The following is a 14,712-nucleotide window of genomic DNA, read 5'->3' on the forward strand; positions in this document are numbered from 1 at the left end:
TATTTTTACTGCAAGTCACACTCTAGATTGACTCTTACCTTTTAGTACTTTGAGTTGTCATTCCAATGCCTTCCAGCATTGTCATTCCAAAGACTTCCACAAGAAGTCTTTAATTATTATTCTTTTCTTCGGTTTCCTATATAATATTCTTTTCTCTTGCTGTTTTTATAATATTCTTTTTTATGACTGGTTTTCTATAACTTCATTTATAGTTTTCTTTATGTTTATCCTCTTTAAGATTCATAGAGCTTCTTATGATCTGTGGGTTTATACTTTTTATTAAATTGGGAAAATTTCAGCCAGTATTTCTTTAGATATTTTTCTGTCTCCCCTAGACAAACCCCTGCTTCTAATTTTACATATGTTAGATTGCTTCATATCTTCCCATTGGTCACTGGGTCCTATTATTTTTAGCCTAGAAATCATCTCTTTGCTGTATATCTTTGCTGTAAGGCCAGGAAATTATGAGGCCCACTTTATTTGTTGAACCTCTATCAAGGATTATATTATGGCACTGCCTACTATCAAATACCTAAAAATAGTTGTTTCCTATATTTTGTTTAGTTTCTAGTTGTTTATGGCAGGAGGTTAATTCTAGGCTCTGGGTTCAGGACCCATTCACCTACATACTGACTCTGGGTCAAGTTAAATTCTCTATTTCATTACTTTTGTCATCTTAAAAACAGGATTACTTTATATCAACCTTATAGGATTATTGTGAAGATTCTCAATAACATGTAATGTATATAAAGTGTGTGACACATAGTAAATGTCCCACATGAAAGACATTACTCACCCTTAAGAAAATCAGTTTGTGGGGAGAGAGGGTGATAAATCAGGCCTTGGCTGAGATTGTTGGGATCAAGTGCAGGGCTGCTCCTTAGTACTAATGGCTGGTGGAGGAAGGGAGTAAGAAAACTCTAGTGCCTAAGACACTTGGCAAAAGGGTGCCATTTGGGTAGCCACTAGTTAGTAGCACTCTTGGAGAACTCCTCACTTTAGTTTCAAATCCCTGGGTGGTCAAGATAATTTCCAAACCTCTCTGGTTAAAGGGACAAAGGCTATTGGTAGACAACTAAGTCAGTACCATTAGCTCTGTGAGGTCAACTGTTGGTCAGAACAGCCTGGATGGAACTAAGGCTAGGGTGGGAATTGACTATATTATGTAGCTGTGTCTCTCAGAATTAAACATCAGAAAAATCTTGATCAGCTTTGAAGGATCAGTATGTTTCCTCTTTTTTATTATTTTTTTAAGATTTTATTTGTTTATTTGAAAGGAAGATGGAGAGCATGAGGAGAGGAGCAGAGGGAGAGGGACAAGTGCACTCCCCACTGAGCATGGGGCCTGAGGACGCGGGGCTCCACGTGGGGGTCTACACCAGGTTCCACCCCTCAGACCCTGGATCAGAGCCTTAGAGGAAACCAAGAGTCAGATGCTTAACCAACTGCACCACCCACGGGCCCCTCTTCCTTTTGGTAATGGAAGTGAACTAACTGAATGCTTTTTCATTCTTGCTTTGTTTGCCAAGACACTCAAAGTCATATTGTGCTCTTAATCTCTTAAATGTTTGCCCTTAATATTGGCATATGTGCCTTCTTTCTTCGTCTCAATCTTGTTATGCATATTCATGTTTTGTGACTCTCTGAAGATCATTTCTTTTTGGAAAAAGATTTTTTAAAAATTATTTATTATATATCTTATAATCCAAGCCTTTATGTCTTATGGGTTTTTTTTTTCTTTACTATACCTCCTTAGCTATTAAGACATTAGTAATTATGTCATATCTCTTCAAGAGTTGGGTTCCCCATGGGTATAAGTCTTCCCGTGATAACTGGAACAATGTGACGTAAAACGGAAAAATGTGATTCAAATTTATTTAGAGTGAATGCGATAAGAAATGTTTTCTGTATTCTTGTTCTTCACTTCAATAATATTTTTGTTAATAAGCAAGTATATTGCTTATCATCAAACATACCAACATTTTTTGATCATAGGCATTTGAAGTACCAACACCTGATTTCCTTATCATTGCCTGTCTGAGAATGGATAGAGGTTGTTAATACCTCAGGGCACCCTACAACCTTCCAAACTCCACCTTTTTGTGATCTTTTCTGCAAAAAACCTTACTTAGAAGCATCTGCTCCTACCTTCCATCCATTCGAAAGCAGAGTGACTCAGCATCACTTATGCTCCTCTAAATGCATGCCCCTGTTTTTCAAGTGTTAAAATATTCAGTATGACTATAGCCACAAACAAGTTTCCTGACGTGAGCAATATTTGTCTCTCATTTAACATCTGTATTCTTTGCAGGAAAAGAACACGAAAAGCAGTTAATGTAATAATAATAATGATCATAGAAATATATATTTATGTACCTCCTTAAAAAGCTATTTCATTTTAAAGCTAGGCCTATAATGAGTTTCATTCATGGCCCGAGGCTCAAGTGTTTGACCTTTAAGGAAGATGTGTCATTGAATGTCATTTCTAAGGAAATGCCCTGAGGAGCTGCTCTTTTGGGAGATGATCAGCCACTTACTTGGAGCTCTTGCATTTGATGACGTGAATTCTATTTTTAGGACTTAAGCAGATTTGGGATCTGCTGCAGTGGAGGGCTACCGTGAATTCTTATGAGCTTAATTTTTTTCTCTTTTATCTTCCTGGACAAAAAAATAGTCCTTAACATGCGTGTATGATGTTTAGTATGCCCTTATTGTATACAGGTTTCTTATTTAAAATGGGGATTTGTTTGCATCCTCCACCAATCTGTCACCCCCAGCCCAGGTAAAGTTTCCTGGAAGAAAAACAATTTTGAACACAGCTCACTATCAGGCATATTTTTATTATTTTCTTTTTTAAAAGATTTTATTTGCTTATTTGAAAGAGAGAGAGAGAGAGAGTATGAGTAGTGGGGAGGGACAGAGGGAGGGGGAGAAGCAGACTCCCTGCTGAGCAGGCTCCAACCCAGGACCCTGAGGTCATCACCTGAGCTGAAGGCAGATGCTTAACTGACTGAGCCACCCTGGGGGCACCATATTATTTTAATTTCATTAACGAGGAAATAAAGATTCAGTAATTTAGTAATTCCACTAAGTTTAAACAATTAGTAAAGGTCATAGTCAGGAATTGACAGGAATCCCACCTGTCAACCTATTCACTTCTACTTCTTACTCAGACTTAAGTGTTCTCTCATGTGTGGACTGACAATCATGTCCTTCTCTAAGTAACATAAAAGATTTCCCTGGAACCTGGATGTTAGTTTGCTTTTGCCACTAGGTGGACATGTTGGAGATATCACAACCTTCCTGGGGTTCAGTTTCATCAAATATAAAATAAGCAGATAGGAGATATACAAGATCCCTTCTAATTCTAAATTTTATTTCATTTCATTTGAATTTAAGCATAACTTTAGGAATTCGAGCATTGCATTTGTTTGATGGATGTGGATTCTTTATTCATAGATTCTGAAATTGACATATTCTGCTCCCCATTCCTTCCTACTTCCTGATCTCCCCAAAGCCTTCCCCTGCCTCTGTACACCTTCCACCGCAATCAGTCTGTCCTTGCTCATAAATTCTCCCTTGGTGTATGTACTTCTCTCAAGGAGTTAGAGGCTGGGGTGGATAGGTAAGGTGCATTCTCCAAATTACAGTTTCTTATCTGCTTAGTGACACTGTATCACTTAACATCATAAGGAATGAAAATGCAGCAAGGGGATTGGCAAGTGTAGATCTGAAATTGACAGTTACGAGCCATGAGGCTACTTTTACCAAAGCTCTGTCTCCCTGGATAAAGATGTGAATAATTACACACAGGCACACACCCTCTTTTAAGGTGTACTTAAGTACAAGTACTTAACAATGTCACTTTCCATTAGCTACACATCTAGATTGCTGTCTCTCTTGCTTGTAAGTAGATGTTTGAATAACATAATAGAAGACAACCTGTCTACCTTTACATATCAGTTCTGATATTCATGGTTGAGAAAATTTCACCTCTTTGGATTTATTTTAAGTCAATATGATGAATGGCCTTGGGAACTACAGCATAGGAGGAAAAACTCAAGAGAGTCTCAAGCTAAGGTTTTTTCCCCCCCTTCTCCTTTTGGAAGCATAAGCACTTCATCATTGCTGTCAAGGGAGAGCTCAGTGTGACAGGAAAATTGAAGGAGGAGAGCTGAAAGGCTCTGTAATTTTGTTCCTTGGGGACTTCTGTCCAGATCTGATTATTTGGTGTGTTTGCAAACTTCTCTTTGGAAATGGATTTATACATATGTTTTATATGTGTGTATATCTATATACCTATATATGTATATCTCTCTATATATCTATATCTATATAAATAGGTGCATAGATATAGATATATAGATATTCTTTAGATAATTAAAGACTATGCCTGCTAAATAAGATTAATTTTTCTAATGAAATGCAGTTTGTGTGTGAATCTTAGTATGAGTGAGGAAATGGGTATGTGATGAGTTTTTGCTTGATTTTCCAAAACCTGATATATCAGCTAATTATTTTTAGTAGGTATTACAAAAATACATATATTGTAGTCATTAAGCCTTCTCAGCTGAAATGGTTTCAAGTTTTTAATAGACCCAGTGCTTCCGGTGGGGACAGATGATGATCCATTAGGCAGCTATTTTGATAAATAAACCCCAAATCTCAGTGGCTCGTAGCAAATATTTATTGTTCTTATCCATCGTCTTAAGGGTTGGTTGGCAGTCATTCACTTGATGTGATCTGGGTTCCTTCCAGGCAGTGGGACTATGTCTGGGGTCTTCTCTGTGTGTCTCATTTGGGCTCCCTAGCACATGCTTGTCACATGGTGATGGCAGAAACACAAAGCAGGTGGAAAACCACAAAATGCCTCTTAAGGCCTGGACTCAGAATGCCACATTGCCCACATTCGGCGGGCTACAGCAAGACGCAAGGCCAAGATCCAACATCCATGGACAAGGGGAAATACACAGCATCTATGCCAGGGGGCGGAGCTCCAAATGCAACTGGAAAAGGCCTTGGGTGCATAATCATAACGCAGGCAGGAAGTAAAGAAGTGGAAACAGTGATCCTCAGGTAGGGACACTTATTCCATTTCGGAAAGATGATTACGGAGACTGCTTCCAGTTTTAAACGGCACGTTACCTTTCCTTTCTGTCTGCTTCTCTTGTATGGATCATTTACAGCACAATCCCAGTCTGATGTTGTAGGTTAGCATCAGGAAGTGCAGCTCATCATTTGAATGGTTGGGAAAAGCACAGACTTTCAAAGTGGTCCCAAGGTAAGTGGCCCTTCCTGTGCTGTGTCCGTGCTATATGTTGTATTAACAGTAGTCAGCTGTAGCATTAACCTGTGTGCACGTGTGGTTCATCAAGCTATTGAAATGTCTTTGCCACATCTTTGAGAAACAAAATAATCAATAAATATGGAGCAGAAAATGGACTTCTAATAGGCACATGGAAGGGAAAAAACATGATTAAACTGAGGAGACTGTTCTCCGCTTTTTGCAACAATGTTCAATGAAAATATAACACCTCAAAATCTCTTTGTGTCATAAAATTAGATGACATCTGACTATTTGACAGAATATACTTACCTAATTTCAGGTAACTTTTTTCTTTTTATTAAAATTTATTCCGTTGAAGAGAATAGTGTGGCCGCTACCTAGGCTAATCAAGATGGGCATGTGCTTTATTTTTGGCTGTTTGAAAAGCTTGTGTTTGTATTATTAAAACTCTCCATTCAAAGACTTACTTTGTAAGCTGGTTATGTCCTTTCTAATGGTGAATTTGTCATTTGCGCTTATTTGTCAGACTTTCGAGAATAACCATTTTGTTACTTATTTCCGCCCTTGGTCCTTTCCTGTCCCGATGATCTTTACCAAAACGACTACGCATCACCATTATACCTTGTGTATTTCCTTCACAGGGATATTGTCTGGTTAAATATTAGATGTTAGAAATTGGCTCTTTAACATGAAAATGATCTCCAAAATGAAGTTACTTCTCTTTGGTTGTGCTTCAACTTGGTGCTCTTTCCTCTGCATAAAGAGTAAATCGGGTCATGCCGCACACCTTACCAGTGAAGTGTTGGATAGCCACTGTAGGGTGTTTGAGTGTGTTGCTGTGAGCACCTGCGTTTTATCCAAGGATGCCAGATCCTTGTTATTGTGGGAATTTCTCACTCTCTTCCACCAGAATGATGAACTTCCGGTCACCAGACGATGTCCCTCTGATGCTCTAGATGTCTTGCCTTAGGTGTTGTACATTATGTTGTTTGTGATATACAGACTACGTTTTATGTTGTTTTCTTTCTGTGTAAACTTTACCTAGAGTCAGCCACTCTCCCAAGATCAAAATAAAAAGTGGAGGGATTTAAAAAGAGGCATGGGATTAGTAACTCACACATTTCTGAAGATGAGGTAGCCCAGGGAGAGGACACCATAAATTTAAACAGGTTGATTTCCTCTTTCTTGCCAGATATAAACAGAAGTGTTCTAGGAGGAAGATGAGCCTTGTAAATGGAAGTTAAACACACCCTGAGCTTTAATCTCTCCATCTATTAAGAGCATGGCCAGCCGGCACTACCTTCCAGTAGTGAAGGCGTGACCAGTGATCTCAGGGTCACCATGAGAATAAAGGGGAGGGGCTTAGCAAAGTGTTCCTCTCTGAGGTTCTTTAAGGCACTAGCCCTTTCCCGTGTCTTCAGAGCCCCACGGGGCACACTCTGCAGCACATGAAGTCCTAAGCAAAAGCCCAGGGGACAGTCTGTCTCAAGAGAGCCCATAGCAAAAGGGCAGGAAAGGGTGAGGCCAGGTAAATAAAAAGGTCCTCATTCTAAGACATCTGGCTTAAATGAAGGAAGAGTGTGGTTATAACTTTCCAGATACCCTATATCTGCAGAGGAGACACCTGAGGTCTTGGATCCTTATTTTCTCAATGCCTCCAGAACAGTGGCCTCCCACAGGCCAACTGTAGAGACACTGTGACCTGTATCACCTTTCACTTTGAAGTGTGATTGGAAACCAACCAACCAAACAAGAAAGCACAAAGCAAAACCTTGGCTGTTTTCAAATTTTTTTTTCTCCTAAAATTCTACTCTAATCTATTTTTTTTTTTAATTCTACTCTAATCTAAAGGAGAAGAATGTTATCCCACAGTCCTTTTGCTAGCTGACTTATCTCAGCTCAAGTAACTTGGTACATCAGGTTTTCAGTATGGCAAAAGTTGTTGGCTAGCTTTGGGCTACTATCAAAGAGACACTAGCACAAGGATTATGTGTAATAAATGCCCTATCATATATCCAACAGTGATCTCTATGGCAAAGTGCACTGAGCCTGAACCCTTCTGCCTGGTTGCTTAATATTTTGCCAAGGTTGCTTACCAGGAATGAAAAGAGGCCTAGGAACTTGAGAGTTATGTGGGACTTTAAAAAGGTGATCTAATCTAGAATTTTCCAAGCTTTGTTCCAGTAGAACACTAATAGCTTCCAACATGTTTCACAGGGATCCTGTAAATGGATTCTGTGGCCCAATAAGTTTGGAAAACACTATTATGCAGAGCTAAGCTGCTTTCCTAAAGGGGGTTTCCAAGTCTTAATTACACTAATGTGAATCGTGGCTCTAAGGGGTACAGCACGCAGCTTTTCTCACATTTATAGCTTTTCTCACATTTATTTGACCATGAAGTCTTTTGTTGTACAACACGCATTGCCATTTCAAGAATGCCAGGCACAGGCCACCTCATCTAGTTATTAAGACCATGGCCTCTAGTGTTTAACTTCCTGGCCTCAATTCCTGGCTTTCCCATGTGTTGACTTTATGATCTGGAGCAAATGGTCTAAGCTTTTTGGGCTTCAGCTTCCCCATCTAAAATGGGAGCACTAATGAGGCCTTCCCATAGAGCTCTCTTACAAACTAAAGAACAGGGCTGAGCACAGCGCCTGGCACATCCTTGACTATTACCATCCCAACCTAGTTGAGGTAAAAACTGACATAATACCCTCATTCCGGCGATGAGAAAAGGCAGTCCCACACATTTCACTCGTGCAGTGTCACTCGTTCAACCAAGTGACCCAGTGCCAATATGGACCACACGTGATCATTCTGCCCCCAGAAATGAAGGTGACCCTGCTGCATTTCCTGCTCTGGAAGGACACACACATGTGTGACTAGTGACTTGGCTCAGGTGACACCTTTTAGCAGTGAATCCAACAGCTCAGCCCTCCTGATTCTGTCCTCCAGGTCCTCCTTGAATTCTGTCCTGAAAGAGAATATTCTGTATAGCCTGCATTGGTAAGCAACGATAGTGAACACAGAGTATAGCTAATAGACTTCTCTTTTTAAACTGGGTATGAGGGCAAATGTTTTAAATTCTTTGTTAGTGCAATCCAGAAAGAATAATCTAGACAAGCACTTTTGGAAGAGAGCAAACTCTAAAAATACAATCTAGAAAGGAAGATAAGCGGTAGTATGAAATGGCCCACGTAGGAGTCCCCAGATATGGCTGGCTTGATGTTTTTCTAGCTGCTGTGTCACCGATGGTCTTCTCTTCTGTCTAGCCATCTCCTCCGAGGGCATCCCCCGGGACTGCGTCAGTGAGCAGACAGCAACTAAAGACCTTCCCCCCAGGGATGGAGGTGCCTGGTTCCTGGGCTATCGAGCAGGACCAGCCTGTCCGTTTCTGCTCCACGAGGAGAGAGAGAAGCCAAACAAAAGTGAACTGTACTTGGATCTCCATGTAAGTAGAAATCTTTGTGCTTGAGCTCTAATTCCTTGCAGTCAACAGAAATGCGTTTTATGCAAATTGCGTTCGTAAAACTGTTAAAGCTGCATTTTGTGTGGGGGTCATTATATAAAAATCAGTTGGCTGCAGAGTATGGAGACACCTCAGTGGTCTGAAATGTGTGTGCTGGGACGTGACTCTGTTTATGGTTTGCCTGACTGTTTTCAGGGTGCTCTCCCCACGTCAGCTTTACTGCCTAGACCTTGGGGTGGGAGTGACTGTTTGCTGCTTGTCGCCTCTTAATATCACTTTTCTGAAAATTTGAAAACATACGTTTGAGAGCATTCTCCAGAGTCATCTAAATAGCCTGTCTCCCTCACATGTCCCCAAACCTTTCATTCTGTCCAGCTGCTCAAATAACAGGTGAGCAGGTTGGCAGGAAATCTGAAAACACAAGATGACCCATTTAGAAAACAACCTTCTCCCTCCTCGTTCATCCAAGTATTCATTGACACAGAACCATCAACTCCACTATACAAAATGATGGGCTGGGTTGTATACGTCCACATTGTAGATGGCCTGATAGATTGACTGTCGTCATTGTCGCCACCCCTCTCCATCTCCCCGTTTCTTTTCAGAGATGAGGGTAAGCATTAGGAATCCAAGAAGGCTTTTTCTGTCTCTCTTTCCTTCTTTTTTCCTCCTTTTCTTTCTTCCTTCCTTCCTCTTTTTTCTTTTCTTTCCCCCCACCCACCCCCCTGCTTTTTCTTCTTTGCCATTGACTTTAATGCTCATTGGCAATCTTGTGTCCTTGATTCCTTCCGATACTTTCCAATTCATCACTTTCAGGCTCAGAGGTATGTCTTTGATGAACATGGTTAGATCTGTAATGTTTATGTGAGTGGAGATTTTCTCAAGCAACCAAGACCAAATGAACCTTGCACTTTTCGTAACCGTCATGGCATCATCACGGGATGTCCTTTTAGAAAAGCATTCGACATCCCTTGTAAAAGGAGGTTTGGAATGAAGCTGAAAGATGCCAAATCTAAAGCCCTTTGTGAGATGACATGGAAACTTGTAACATTTGTTTTTGTCCCCCTACCTCCAAAGTTAGGCTGTGCATTTTAAGATGTGGTCAGTGAAAGAAGTGTAACAGTGACATCTGTTGGTCAGATTACTTTAAGTTGTGTTTGCTGCAACAGGCGACTTGGGGTCTGAAAGTGTTGAAGGGGAGTTTTCCTTTTCTTGCTTTTGACTTTTTTTTTTTAAGTTTTTATTTATTTACATAACCTCTATAACCAATGTGAGGCTCAGACTCATGACCCTGAGACCAAGAGTCACATGCTTCTCTCACTGAGCCAGCCAGGCGCCCCTGAAATGGATTTTGAAAGACTACTTTCTTTTTCTTCTGTGTTTTTAAAAAATTGTGTTTATTGTGTTTTTTTTTTTTTAAACACTTTGGCTAAACTATGTGTTTTTGGTTTTCATTCTCCCCTGTGAGTGAAATTATCTCTTATTTTTATTTATTTCAATTATAAAAATCATAACAATCCTTTTATAAAATTTGAAATATGTAGTAAAATTGAGAGAAAAGAAGTAACTTTCAGCAGCCAGTGACAACTGTTAATCTGATAAATTTCCTTCGTATTTTTCCCCATATGTGACTTATTTTAAATGAGGGATTGTTTTAACATACAAACATAGATTTTATATGTTTCCCTCTTTTTTCTTTTTTTCTTATCCATAGATAAGATAAGATAAGCAATATCTTAAGATAGATAAGATAAGCAATATGGATACTGCTTATATCCATAGATAAGATATTATAGATAAGATGAGCAATATGATATCCATATTGCTTATCCATATTTTTATGTATTCTTTCTAGATGTTTGTTTGTTTTTTTTTTTAAGATTTATTTATTTATGAGGGAGATTGAGAGAGAGACCACAAGCAAGGAGGAAGAGGCAGAGGGAGAAGCAAGCTCCCTGCTGAGTAGGGAGCCCGATGTGGGGCTCCATCCCAAGACCCTGAGATCATTACCCAAGCCGAAGGCAGACACTTAATTGACTGAGCCACTCAGGAACCACTCTAGATGTGTTTTTTTTTAAATTAATGTTTTTATTTTTTTATTAATATATAATGTATTCTTAGCCCCAGGGGTACAGGTCTGTGAATCACCAGGTTTACGCACTTCACAGCACTCACCATAGGACATACCTAAGTGGATGTATAATTGTATCTCAAAAATTTTTTAAATCATTTCTCTATTATTTGATGCTTATTTTGTTTTCAATTTTGGAATAGTCCATAATTTGGAAATAAATAGCACTACCAAGCATATAATTTTTCCTGTACCCCTTCCCCATACCCCCAATATTTAGGACTATTTCTTTAAGATAAACTTGGGATTACTGTCTATAAATATATTTAGGCTTTTGATACATATCACTAAAAAGGTCTGTTTTCTGAATCAGCACTTACTGGTTTATACATTTATATATTTATAATACTTATTTATTATATATGCTATGTAAATTATATTTATATATAAAAATGATTATGTGAATATGTAATAAAATATATAAATATTTATGTTTCTTAGTTTTCCATTAATTATAATTTTTAAAAATTGGGATAGTTTATTTTTTTAAAGATTATATTTATTTGAGAGAGAGAGAGAAAGAACAAGCAGGGAGAGGGACAAGCAGACCCCCCACTGAGCAGGGAGTCTGACACCTCGATCCCAATCCTGGGGCTCCTATCTGACCCAGAGGCTCAATCCCAGGATCAGGACCTGAGCCAAAGGCAGACACTTAACTGACTAAGCCACCCAGGGGACTTGGGATAGTTTCTTTAGATTATTTTCTACATCAGTTGTTTTTACACCTTGAGCCATGAGAATCCTCATCTCCAAGTCCTTTGCTGTCTTCGGACAGTACAATTTAACTCCTGTGTTTTAAATATTGATATTATAAGTAAGATATCCATTTGAATGGGTCCTAATGATTTAATAAAAGTTTGGATCACAACACGCACAGGGGTGGGGAGGGGAGTGGCTATGGTTTGAATAGTAAGGTCCCAGAGGCATGGACTGCTGTGTGATATTTTGATTAGTTTTTAATGTTAGCCAGGACTGCTCTGTTTTCAGTTCTGGACCTGATTTGCAGCATCATTATCAGGAAGGTACTTTCCTCAGCCATTTTCTATAGATATGCTGCTTCTCATTAGTATGCAGGGGTGATAGCTTAAACATTTAAGAATTAGTGGGAATTTGACACCCAGAAATCAGAATGGTCACTGGCATTCGGCTGGGGCTGCTATTAAGTTCTCTAATTTAGCTGTGCATTAATTTAGTTTAGTTTTGGGGGGTTTTTTGTTTTTTAATAGAACCAAAAAGAAATATTTTAGACCTTGGGGCCCATTAGTCTATATTGTAACTACTCAACTCTGGTGATAAAAACAGCCATAGAGGAGCGCATGGGTGGCTCAGTTGGTTGGGCATTGGCCTTTGGCTTGGGTCATGATTCCAGGGTCCTGGGATGGAGCCCTAGTTCAGGCTCCCTACTCGGTGGGGAGCCTGCTTATCCCTTTCTTCCCTGCTCCTGCTCGCTCTCTTTCTTTCGCTATCTCTGTCTCTCTCTCCAATAATTAAATAAAATCTAAAACAACAACAAACAAAAAAGAAAACAGCCATGGAGAATACATACATGAATGAGTGAGCTTGTACTCCAGTAAAAGTTTATACATACTGAAATTTGAATTTCATCTTATTTTCACATATCAAGAAATATTCACCTTTTGATTTTCTTCACCCACCATGTAAAAATGTAAAGATCATTCTTAGTTTATGAGTCATTCAAAAACAGGCCATGGGCCAAATTTGCAGTTTGCCAACCTCTGCTGTAGACCAAGAGATGGAGATCTCCTTCATTTTCTCAGCTCAACCACTGACGAGCTATGGGTCTGTGGGCATTTGCTTACCTTCAGTTTCTTTATCAACTATGTTTTGACAGAATGGAGAGGAGCAGGAACAGATGAAACAAAGTGCTATAATATCAAATTTCCTGGTTCTGTTTTAAGAGTATAAGGCAACCCAAGCAATGTTAATATATGGGGGATGGGGATTATTTAAAGAAAACAAATAGAACTTAATATCACAACGTGAAATTTTTGTCCTAATGTGACGAACCATGTCACAACTCTGATCGCAAGGCCAAAATTTGTCTCCTAACACTGTTGGAAGGCCCATACAACTTTCTGTCTCTCCAGCGCTATCCTTCCCTCCTCCCCCAGTTTTCTTGAGGTACCCTGACATATAATATTGTACAAGTTTCCAGCATACAACATAATGATTTGATGTATGCATATATAATGAGATGATTTCTGTAACAAGTTTAGTTAACATCTAGCACCTCACATAGTTCCCATTTTTTTCTTGTGACGAAAACTTTAAGGTCTACCCTCTTTGCAACTTTGAAATATACAATACAGTATTGTCGACTCTACTCACTGCATATTTCATCATCAGACCTTATCAGTCTTTAACTGGAAGTCTCTGCCTTTTGACCACTTCCATCCATTTCCCCTACTCCGTGTTCCCCACCTCTGGCAACCACCAATCTGTCCTCAGTTTCTGTGAGGTCAGGGTTTTTTTTTAGATTCCACATATAAGTGAAAACATAAGGTATTTGTCTTTCTCTGTCTTATCTTGTTTAGCATAATGCTGTCCAGGTCCATCCATATTGTCACATGCCATATTCATCTTTAGTTACTGAATTGTGAGAAGATACAGAGGTTCCTCTGGAGAATGGTAGGAGATAAGGCTGGTGTAGTGGAGACAGGAGGCAGGGTCCAGGTACCATCTACTTTCCAACCAGTATGTATTTCAATGTTTAAGCAACCAGTGCTGCTCTCTTAGCATCACTTGGCTCAATGTCAGCCAGACTGCTGTGCAGAGAGGTTCTGTTGGGGTGACTATCTTCTCATCTTCCTCAAACAAATTCTGTGGGCCCTTCTGGTTGATATACAAAACTCCTGAGAGACTAAATTCAGTGTGCCGTCAGTTCCACTTCTGGGTCAGGGGATTGCTAACGAGTGCACAGGACATATGTCCAGTGAGAAAAGTATTTGTTGTTTGTCTGAAATTCTAATTTTACTGGTTGTCCTCGATTTTATTTATGAAATCTGGCAAGTCCAAGTTATCAATTTTGGGGCAGCATCCAAAGGCATCAAATGTGTGACTTGTCCTCAGGTAGCCTCTATATATGATAAACCCTTAGTCTCCCCAGAGTGCCCGTTTAGAGTATGAACATTACAGAGTCAGCTTCAAAGGGCAGTATCTTAATTCCACCAAAGTAGGAGCTATCATTAGCCACGTTTCTTAGTTTCTGGTAGACCTTGAAAGAGGTGTGTCAAAGGCAACTGATTATTGACAAACCAGAGAGCAAGTGAGGCCTAAGTTCTTATAAGTACAATTTCTTGAAAATTTCCTTTGAGAGGAATGTTTACCACAGGGGATGGTTTTATAAAATGTCTGTAAGCATGGGACCAGGTGGGGGTAGAAAAGACACTAAAAGAAGTGTGGCCTGAGATTGAAAAAGAGATATGAAAAAAAAAAAGTAAGCAGTCATCAGGGTCATATCTTGGTTGCACAAATTCTGAGAGTAGGATTTTGCACACTCGCTTTGAAAATACAAACTGGGGATGCCCTGGTGGCTCAGTGGGTTAAGCATCTGCCTTCCACTAAGGTCATGAGGCTGGGGTCCTGGGATCCAGCCCTGCATTGGGCTCTCTGCTCAGCAGGGAGCCTGCTTCTCCTTTTCCCTCTGCTCCTGCCCCCTGCTTGTGCTCTCTCTCTGTGTGTCAAATAAATAAATAAATAAAATCTGTGAAAGAAGGAAAGAAAGAAGGAAGGAAGGAAAGAAAGAAAGAAAGAAAGAAAGAAAGAAAGAAAGAAAGAAAGAAAGAAAGAAAGAAAGAAAGAAAG

At 39.5% G+C, this 14,712-nt stretch overlaps 1 protein-coding gene across 2 annotated transcripts in view; it reads left to right on the top strand.

Annotated features, from left to right (window-relative positions):
* Nucleotides 1-14,712, top strand: part of LOC111139049 (formin 1) — a 372,768-nt gene that overhangs the window by 67,635 nt on the left and 290,421 nt on the right. Inside the window, exon 2 of one of the 2 annotated variants that reach the window (XM_022491166.1) lies at nt 8,560-8,738. The exons of the other annotated variant lie outside the window; for it this stretch is intronic. Within the exon in view, the coding sequence (XP_022346874.1) occupies nt 8,560-8,738 (179 nt within the window). The remainder of the gene's footprint in view (nt 1-8,559; nt 8,739-14,712) is intronic. 2 annotated transcript variants of the gene reach the window in all.

Source organism: Enhydra lutris, unplaced genomic scaffold, assembly GCF_002288905.1.
Source record: "Enhydra lutris kenyoni isolate GAN:26980312 unplaced genomic scaffold, ASM228890v2 scaffoldscaffold4, whole genome shotgun sequence".
Taxonomy (NCBI): Eukaryota; Metazoa; Chordata; class Mammalia; order Carnivora; family Mustelidae; genus Enhydra; species Enhydra lutris.